General features: G+C 40.0%; 3 protein-coding genes across 4 annotated transcripts in view; 2 read left to right on the top strand and 1 right to left on the bottom strand.

The window, feature by feature from the left end:
- Nucleotides 1–1,164: 1,164 nt before the first annotated feature.
- On the top strand, nt 1,165–3,260 carry LOC111332302 (uncharacterized). The gene is made up of 3 exons (XM_022937613.2): nt 1,165–1,318; nt 1,634–1,777; nt 1,852–3,260. Exons 1-3 carry the CDS (start codon nt 1,303–1,305, stop codon nt 3,177–3,179), a joined length of 1,488 nt encoding a protein of 495 aa, XP_022793348.1. The 5' UTR covers nt 1,165–1,302; the 3' UTR covers nt 3,180–3,260.
- Nucleotides 3,261–3,542: 282 nt separating this feature from the next.
- Nucleotides 3,543–6,009, bottom strand: LOC148724771 (uncharacterized). Of its 2 annotated transcripts, XM_088730806.1 has the most exons (4): nt 5,793–6,009; nt 5,385–5,587; nt 5,129–5,292; nt 3,543–4,844 (listed from the first exon to the last, which is right to left on the bottom strand). In XM_088730806.1, exons 1-4 carry the CDS (start codon nt 5,806–5,808, stop codon nt 3,731–3,733), a joined length of 1,497 nt encoding a protein of 498 aa, XP_088586932.1. In that variant the 5' UTR covers nt 5,809–6,009; the 3' UTR covers nt 3,543–3,730. The 2 variants fall into 2 exon arrangements, with proteins under 2 accessions (XP_088586932.1, XP_088586933.1); XM_088730807.1 differs by having other exon boundaries at nt 5,385–5,858.
- A 1,269-nt stretch (nt 6,010–7,278) lies between these two features.
- Nucleotides 7,279–10,170, top strand: part of LOC111328584 (organic cation/carnitine transporter 2) — an 11,142-nt gene continuing 8,250 nt past the window's right edge. Inside the window, exons 1-2 of the mRNA XM_088730831.1 lie at nt 7,279–7,709; nt 9,644–9,878. Of these exons, the coding sequence (XP_088586957.1) occupies nt 7,395–7,709; nt 9,644–9,878 (550 nt within the window). The 5' untranslated portion in view covers nt 7,279–7,394. The remainder of the gene's footprint in view (nt 7,710–9,643; nt 9,879–10,170) is intronic.

A 10,170-nucleotide genomic window follows, 5' to 3' on the forward strand; every position in this document is an offset into this window, starting at 1 on the left:
GTCACAGGTCAAGTGATATTTAATGGGACGTGTTTCGTCGGTAGAAAAAAAGGTATAGTTAGTAAGACCGTCAGAGATGTAGGGGCAAGTCGAAACACGTCCCATTAAATATCACTTGACCTGTGACACTAAAAACCTTATCTACTTAATTCAGTGTAACCGCTGTAACTTACAATATATAGGAGAAACTAAACGACGTTTAAAAGACCGTTTTAATGAACACCGCCGTACCATTGATAAACCTAACTCTAAATCTTAAACTACTAGAGCGGGAGAACACTTCATTTCCTCTCCTAACCACTCTGCTCACGACATGGAGCTAATCGCCATCGAAAAAGTGTTTTCCAAGAGCGACTCGATACGCAAGGCCAGGGAAGCTTTTTTAATTTCAAGAGGCAACACTATTTATCCAGATGGCCTTAACGCTCGCGAAGAAATGTATTAGTTTTTTTTTCCTTCTACTATTCTTACTTCTAGTTATTTATCCAATTTACCTTACTTCATTTCTATTTTTGCTCACTGTTTCTATTTTTATTGTTATCTCATTGTCAATCAAATTAGTTTTACATATTTCCGCTGTTACATCATACAGCTATCTATGAAGCATCACCCCAATTCTCTGTAAATTCCCACTGCACCTGAAGAAGGCTGGTTTGGCCAGCCGAAATGTAGTGCTCCGTCCACAAGAACGCCTGCTCTGCAGGCTACAAAGTGCCTTGTACAACAGTCCATTTTACAGTTGTGTGCTTGGTTGCCAAGCCTTTGAACGGGAGTGAGGCTAGGGGTGACTTTGTTCATTGATACAAACCTTCCTACCTTTCAAATTTAGATCACTTTGGGTACGGTGAATATATGAAGTTCATATATTTTGAACTGCGGTTATAGATACGTATGATGCACGATCCTCGCAGTAGAGAGCGCTATTTATGCAATGGCGAAAATCAGACCTGAAATAAAATCAGGCCTGTACGGGATTCGAACCACTGACCTCTGCGATACTAGTGCAGCGCTCTACTATACCAATAGGCCCTTTGCAGCTAGTTGGTCACGTGCCTAGCAACGCCGAATTGGAGAGCAAGCTTTTCTGCAAAACAAATCGAATGAGTCTCATGAGCGTCCTGCGTGTGCATATCTGAAAGGCAGTTATTTTGAATTCAAGCGTGAAATACCCTTCCATCTCTCAAAATCCAATACGCTTAGCATATAATTATAGCATTTAGCACATCTTCGAATCGGAAAAGTCAATATTCAGCTGGGATCGCGGCAAAAATATCAGCGTCAAGTCGACCACGAGTTACAGACATGGCCTCTCCTTCAGGTATGTAGACTACAGATCTTGTCTTCTTGCTGCACTTTGATAGCGACGTGTGGACGATTAATAGAAGTAGAGAAAAAGAAAATACGTTAATTCACTACACGTAAAAGTTTAGGAGCTGTTTACTACCGATAAACATAGAATTTTGGCCATGGATTTCCCCTGAAACTATGATGATAGAACCAACAAAGTTGTTTAATTCACCACTAGAAGTACAGAGATATTACTCGCCCAATTTAATGATCGTATGAATTTGAAGATTTTTACCAAATCGTTAGACTTATGTTGCTCATGTTCTTGTTTTATTGCTTTTTTTAGCTGAAGAGAGCCAAGATCTTTCAATATTTCCCTCGCTGACCTTCGATGATGTCGGCCAATATGCAAAAAAAATGTCTGGATGCACTAGCACAGCGAAGGCATACAAGTTTATGGCAGAACCTGGATATCTACACGAGATTAAAGGTCAGTAATAAAATCGAGTATTTCTTATTTGTTTTTCTCAATCAGAATCTTATATTTATGTTTTAATGTTTTAGTGATACGGGCCAACGACGCGGTGAAAATTGCATCGAAATGTTTTCGTTCGATGAAGAAGAACGAGCCACCTCATTCCTTGGAAGTTTCTTCAAGCATGGCTAATAATTCTTTGTCTGGAAGGTGCTCTTGTGTGGCTGGATCAGGAGGGTATTGCCATCATGTTATAGGGCTTCTCTATTATCTGGCTTTACTTAAACAACTGGGGCATCGAACTCTGCCAGATGATCTAACATGCACCAGCATGAAGCAGCGCTGGAGTGTGCCTAGGGGGAAAAAAATTGAAGCAAAGCAAATTCAAAATGTACTTGTGAAGAAGCCTCAGCTAGGCGCATCCTTCAACAAATACATCAAAAGCAACCTGTACTCCCCATCACCAATATATGGAACAATGACTAAAGAGCATTTTAACAGTCTACAGCCAAAGCCTCTGTTTGTAACCATTGTTCCTTCTGAGCAGGACCTGAGATCTGTTTCATTTGTCCCAAGCAAATTTGGAAATGTCCCCAAAGGGTGTTTGATTTCTTATCAACAAAAAATGTCTGCAGACTATTTAGTAAATGATTTTACCTGCACTGCATTTCCAGATTTACCACTTGAGAGTGCAAATGATAGATTTCAAAATAATGTGTCTGTGTGCCTGGAGGCAAACCAGCAAGCCCTATTTGACTCTCTTTCTGTCACAAGTGAGATTTCTCTCAGGGTACAAGAAGAAACAATTACTCAAAGTTTAAGCGAGACTTGGCGTCTTTTGCGAAAGAAGCGGATAACAGCAAGCAAGTTTGGTACAGTTGCCCGGCGAGTTTCAAATTTTGAAAACCTTGTAAGTCAGCTGAACCCGGCAAGATTTGTTCAAACTCCAGCAATGAAGAGGGGTGTAGAACTTGAACCCCATGCAGCAACAGTCTATGCTAATGTAGCAAAAAATGGCAGAGTGAATTTATTCCCATCAGGATTAATTATAAATCCTAAATGCCCATGGTTAGGCTGCAGCCCTGACCGGAAAGTTTATGATTTGGATGCCCTTGGTAGTGACCAGAACCCCTTTGGTTTACTGGAGGTTAAAGTTGTTAGGGAGGGGGCAACCTCATTTGATGATGTGAGATATCTTACCAAGGATAATACTAACCAGTATTCTTTAAAGAAGAGTGACATTTATTATTACCAAGTCCAGTGCCAGTTGGGCCTCACTGGTCTAGACTGGTGCGATTTTTTCAGTTACATGAATGATGACATGTTTGTCTGCACAAGAATCCTTTTTGATCCCATTTTTTTCCAAGGGGCTAAAGATAAGGTGGACATTTTTTTTTTCAATTACTATCTAAGCTGATTTGCCTCTAGTCTTTGCTTACTCTCAAGACTGTATTTGTTATGAAAAGATTTAGCTTCAATATTCTTTTAACCCATTCTATATTTGCTCTAATTTGTGTACAACTATATTAGATTTAAAAACTTTTCTAAAATTGGTGCCAACCAGATAATGTCAGGATGAGGGATGAGGTGATGTTGACCCATGGAATGCATGGAGCATTTTTTTGCAGAAACAGAAATGTGACCTAACTTTCTTGTTAGTATTTTTTAGCTCTTTTAGCCAAGGTTTTGTTATTTACTTGCATCATCATACTCAAATTCAAGAATTAAATATATGTGGTAATCCCCCAATTAACCAAACTTAAAAGAAAAACACCAAAAATGTCCAATATTATGTTTAAAGAGCAATTGATTCAGAAATACTATATCCAGTAACAGTTGACACCTTATAATAACAATTAAAATTTACCAAGACTCATTATGACTACTTACACTTTTTGTAATAGTTTAAATATTTAATCCTTCTGAATGATCTTCTAATCCAAATGAGTGCACTACATTGTAATGTTGTCACTTTGATAAGATTAAGGGACCTTGAAAATTTGTTAGAAGACAGGCTATAGAATAGAGCTGGTTAACTGAACCTAAAGTTGAAAGAGGAACATCGGAATCCAAAAAGTGATACTCCTTAACCCTTCTGATGGCACGTTCTACATGTATTCTAAGGCTTGCAATAGTTTTGGTTTTTTGCACATCTTGAGTTGAAAACTGCCCTTGATTTTCCAGAAAAGGAGGGATGTTTAACTCAACATTATACTCCTGTAGCATGTTACCTATATCAAACCCCTTATCTGCCATCACTGAGTCTCCTGCTTCTAAGAGGTCTAAAATACCACTACATCTTGTGATTTCCCTGTCGCTAATCCCTCCAGTGTATAAAGTGGAAACAAAACATATTGCTCCATGAGGGGTGATTCCAATAAGACCTTTCAAAGTTGTGTTGCTCTTATAGGATGAGTACAGCTGTGACTGTAACAACAGGGATGTGGGTGTTTGCACAAAAATCTCTGTGCAGTCTAAAATCACTCTGGTGCTAGGATAGAGTTCTCTGAAACCCTCAGGCATGCATCTATCTACATCTGCCCTCGAGGGCCAAATGATTTGACTTCCAAGAAAAAAATACAAAAAATTGGACCAGGTTACCAATTTTCTAGAGACTGATGATATATGAATTGCAAACCTATCAGCAAGATCTTGCTCAAATAATCCAAGTTTAAGCCGAACAAGAAACATAAACATTTCATCTATTAGAAGCATATTTCTGGAGGCTGGTCTGTTTTCTCTCTCTCCAGAGGCATAACAGTAGGTCATTAGTTCAGCACTGGGTTTAATAAAATTAAAAAAAAGCTTAATATGTTCATTTGTGGGAAAGCCAGTGTAAAATTTTATACTCTCGTTGTCTGGACCAAATCTCTCCAGACCAAATTTACTTAATGTTGCTTTAGCCTTGACATTTCTTAGCTCTTCTTTAGCTGCAGCTGCTTCCTTTCTGCTCGCCTCAAGCTCTCCATGCATGGCCAGAAGCTGAGCCTTCAGAGACTGCACCTCTGTTTCCACACTTTCCCTGCTTTGCATTGCTTCACTTTCCACTCCATCAGTGTCACTATCATCTGTTTGAGTATCTCTGCAAAGAAAGCCAAAAAATTTAATATACTCATATAGTTTACATAATTTTAAATTTTAAAACAATTACATCCTTCTAGAAATTGAAGAACCTGAGGTCTGTATATATACTTTTTAACCATACATCCCTTCTACAAGGTTTCACAAATGCTTTCAATAGCAGTTAATATTTATCCAAAACTGATACAGTATTTAAAAATAAGAAAGAAGCATTCTAGTCTAGACTTATCATTGTAACCTCATAAACTCAACGATGCATTAAAACATAACCAAAGAATATATTACCTGTCGACATGTCGAATAATCTTTCTTCGTGCTTTGAAGGAGGAATTCCAGTTAAAATTCGATGGAACAGCACCTCTTTTCAGTCGCTGGCTACCAGACTTGGTGGGGGGAAGGTAATCTTCCTTGGTAAAGTGCCTTGAGCATACTCTCGTACTAGTTGTTATCTAAATGGGAAAATTTATAAGCCATTAGACACAAGTTGACCGAACAAATCCTTGCCAAATGCTTTGAAAATCGAAATGTCTCTATAAAATACCTTGAAGTCAGGACCTTCGTCTCTTCGGATTTTCACCAGCCATTCCTTCTTCAACTTTTCATCCTTGGTACGACCGGGAATGCGATGGAAACGCAAATCTTCGTGGTACCTTGAATCCCCATTACATAGGGGAACACAGCAATGGTATGCAGAATTTTTTCTGCCCGTAATGGATTGTTCAACTGACTCGTCCATATCGATATCTACAACAATGAAAACAACGCTTGTTGGTTCCGACACCATAGTCTTGAGGGGAATAAGCAGCCAAAATTCTATGTTTTTCAAAAGTAAACAGCTTCTAAACCCTAAGGCGTAGTGAATTACTGTATTTTCTTTCTTTTTACTTGTATTAATCGTCCAAACGTCGCTATCAAAGTGCAGGAAGAAGACAAGATCTATTCTACATACCTGGAGGAGAAGCCATGTTTGTAACTCGTAGTCGACTTGACGCTGATATTCTTGCCGCGATCCCAGTTAATATTAACCTTTCCGATTTGAAGATGTGCTAAAAGCTATATTTATATGCTAAACTTACTGGATTTTGAGAGATGGAATGGTATTTACCGCTTGAATTCAAAATAACCGCCTTTCAGATATACATACGCGTGATGCTCAAGACACTCATTCGATTTGTCGTCGCAGAAGAGCTTGCTCTCCAATTCGGCGTTGCTAGGCACGTGACCTCCTAGCTGCAAAGGGCCTATTGAGCTAACAAGCCAACTGGGAGCAGGCCGTTAAGTTGATTCGTAATAAACCCGTGATGATAATAAACCCGTGATGATAATAAACCCGTGATGATAATAAACCCGTGATGATAATAAACCCGTGATTTATCATCACGGGTTTATTACGAATCAACTTAACGGCCTGCTCCCAGTTGGCTTGTTAGCTCAATTGGTAGAGCGCTGCACTAGTATCGCAGAGGTCAGTGGTTCGAATCCCGTACAGGCCTGATTTTATTTCAGGTCTGGTTTTCGCTATTGCATAAATAGCGCTCTCTACTACGAGGATCGTGCATCATACGTAATAAGCTTTAAGCTCCACACATGATCATCATTATTATAACAATCTTAAGCAAGAAGTCTCACAGGACTTTTTAGGTTTATCTGGGAGACCCCTTTCACTACTAGATAAGACAATGCTCATTGAAGACAAACTAAATATAATTTACGATCCTTTCATCCCAGTTACCCGGGTATTTTCTTTGCGCGCCCCATGCATTTGATGGTTGTGAATGGTATGCGCTCTCCTACGTCAAACGTAATGCATTCAGTCTCGTGTCAATGACAGTTTTGTCAATTTCCCTACACTTTTACAGGGGGAGGGGGGGAAAGGAGAAGATACACCACTTAACATATTTTTATTTTAAACTCATCCAACATAGGACAACTTCTAGGGAAAAGAGATAATGCCCGGGATCCACGGAAGGAATTTCTGAATAATGACCTTGTTTTGAAGGCTAAGACACGTAATTTTCCACCCCAAATTTCAGAGGTAGCCTATGTAAGTTGCACATGGATTGCTCTTTGTCGAAGACAAGATTTGGTGGCATTCGTGTGAAAATTTAGCTTGGATGATACATTCTGGTTCCTTCTCCTCCATCATTCTTTTGAAACTGAAAACTTAATTACATTCTCGATTTTGAACCAAAATGGTTCAAAAATCAATCTTCTGGGACGGCTCATACTTGTATAACTTACATTGTGGGGGGTGGGGGGTCCTCTGGAACTTCCTTGTTCAAATGGACTTTGCTCTAACATTATCGAGTCCAAACGCGCATTTATGTTACCTGATAACTATTCGAGCTCTTCCCCCCACCTCCCCCCCCCTAACCCTCGCGTTCAGGTCAACGAGAGGACAGAAGGCTCGGCCAACGTTCACTTATCAGACTGTAACTTTATCTGGTCGATATCAGGTTGTAGACGCGTGAAACGACTTATCAGATAGTCCCCCCAGAATAACATCATTTAGGGTGGCAAACAAACATTCATCTTTCAGCTCAAAACAGGGATGTCGAATTCAAAATCGAAGGACGGGGCATTCAGCCGAATTTACAAAAAAACTGAATTCGATGAGCTACTGATTAAACTTGGCGGATGGTCAAGATTTCAGCAAATTCAGTGGGTGCTTATATTCCTTGCCACTATCCCACAGGCCTGGTATACATATGCTCCAGCATTTGCTGCCCGTAAGCCAAAAGATGGCGACTTCTTTTGCCTAGACAACGCAGATATTCGAGGAAAGGACTTTTGTGCGGCTTGGGAAAACAGTACAGTTTGTCGGAAAGTTGGATATCAAGTGACATTTTCGTCCATCGTTACAGAGGTATGTAAAATTTGTGCACTAGGCCTTTAAAGCGTACAGTGTACATTTCTGTCCTGATTAAAAGCCGAACCATAGAACACACAAGCGGGAATTAGACAGTGACAAACGATTTTAGTCGACTTACCAACACACGTAGAACTAAAGGGCATCAGATTTGATTATTTACACAGCTGATTTCTAAGCAGTGTCTTTCGATCGTGTCCAAAAAGGGAAATATAAACGTCTTCGTTTGCCCTATTTCTTCCTTACTGCTAATTGCTAGTGTGTTTTATATGCAGTGAACTTAGCCGATCATAAGGGCAACATCTGGCGAAAAAATTGAAAATGTCGAACGTACCTGATTGAGTTGAATTTTGTTTACAAAGACAATTCGCCTGTCACGCTATAATTCAGGGCTGGTCTTAATCCAGATTTCAAGTGGAAACTGACGATCGATGTTTTCCATTTTGTGGTTTGAATTTATTCCTAGCTCCCTTCTCTTCCTTTACAATCCAACGTCTTTGGTCGCGGAAAGTGTTTATTTTTTCTATTTGTGCTTTTGAAATACGATCTATTCCCCTGTTTTGTTTTTTCCTTATTTAATCGTAATTTATCTACGCTGAGGTTTTCAAAGGATTTACGCCACCGTTGGCCGTAAACAGATATCGAGAGCGATTGAGAATTTCTGTCAAGGAAATAAGTTGCTTCGTTAATTACAACCGGAAACCACACGACCGCGAAAAGATCATGAAATAAGGAAATTATCGAAGAAAAAATACAATAGAAATGGAAAGTTCCGTTTTGACGATAATTGCAGCGAAACTTTTAGCGTCATCTGAGTAAGATGTACTGTAAAGAACGTATGAAATTTTACGAATTTTAAGGGCCAACAAGATGATGTAATTTTTTGAAAAAAAAGTCACGCAATTTGGATGATTTTGAACTCGAAGAAACTGCTCTCGCGCGAGGTCTTATCTAGTTCCTAGTCTTCTGAGTTTCGCTGTGGTCGTCTGTTTCGTTTCATGGGCGTGCCTTTGCTCATCGCCTTTCGCAGCCTGTGTACAGCCGCCCCTACCCTCCAAAAAGACATCGGGAAATTATAAAAAGTGATTAACGCTGACCAAAATTTAGGTTGCTCACTAAAAGTATGCTCACCTGACAAGTTCAAAACCGATAGTTTTTCAAAGTGGCGATTTTCTTCTGGAGGGTAGGGGCGGCTGTACATAGGCTATCCTTCGTCAACGGGAGGGTATGCCCTGTCGACTTATGAAAAATTGCAACTCTTCTCCCATGCGTATCTGAAGTTACATCAATGCTTTGCGAAAACTCGCTTGCTCTCAAAATGTGCAGTAGGAAACTGGAAAGGGGCTCAGAACAGATTTTAGCACCGTCTCGCTGCGAAATTCGCGAAAACCAAGTTGGCCCTGATCTGTTTCACAGAATTTTCGTTTCTAAACATATACCATATCTATAGACCAACTTCGTTTCAAGGTTTTTTCTTGCTCCTGCTTCCTACAGCGAAAGAGGAGCGGAAGGAAGCGGGAACGAGGCTGCGTATCCACTTGACAACAAATTGCCTATCGCATATTGTAGCACTCGTTACTTCACAATAATTCAACAGAAAATTTCTTGAATCACCTTCGCTTAAAAGACAGGAATGCGATTAATTTCATTTCATTTTTTCAATGAATAAAAACCTTCTTGGTACCAACATTTATTTATCACCAGGGAGGGGTATGAGGATTTTGGTTGTGTCACAATAAAATCTACTTGGTTCCCCCACTAAGGCTCGGTACTTTTCTAACGATCTCCCCTCATGGCAGCAATTTTCTTTAGTGCCCCCTTTACAATTTTTAACTCTGACTGATTCCCCCTCCTTTCCGATCCCCGACCCCCACCCCCTTTAGTCGATAAATGATAACGATTCCCCCCCCCCTTATGGTCCTCTTTTTCAGTGGGATATTTTGTGCGATGACGCCAAAAAGTACGTTCCACTTACAAAGACTATCTTTTATGCGGGTAAGCTGTTTGGCGCTTATTTCTTCGGCTGGGTGTCTGACAGGTATGGACGCCGTACAACTTTCCTTATCACCATGCTGGTGCAGTTTATCGCCTCTCTGATTGAGAGTTTCTCCACCAACTTCATTATGTATGTCATCCTGAGGGTTCCCCTTGGGGTCTGCAGTGGAGGTGAGGATTTTTCGGTAATGATCATTCTACTTGTCAAAGAATATAGGCTAAATTTTTTTAATTGGCAATTGTGGTCCATGTAATCTTCCTCAGCTTAACTGCAAACGTTTCTTTTATTTCCTATTCTGGACCTTACAGATAATCGAGAGCGCGCAAGGCCAAAGGAGCAAGTAAAATAGAAGCAACGAACTTCCTCTCCCCCCTTCCCCCCACTCATTCCTTTTTTTTTGTCTTTTTTTTCTTCTCGTTTTCGCCGTAACCCCTCTCGGGATTCCGATCATTATTTCCTTTC

The sequence above is a fragment of the Stylophora pistillata genome, chromosome 8 (assembly GCF_964205215.1).
Source record: "Stylophora pistillata chromosome 8, jaStyPist1.2, whole genome shotgun sequence".
Taxonomy (NCBI): Eukaryota; Metazoa; Cnidaria; class Anthozoa; order Scleractinia; family Pocilloporidae; genus Stylophora; species Stylophora pistillata.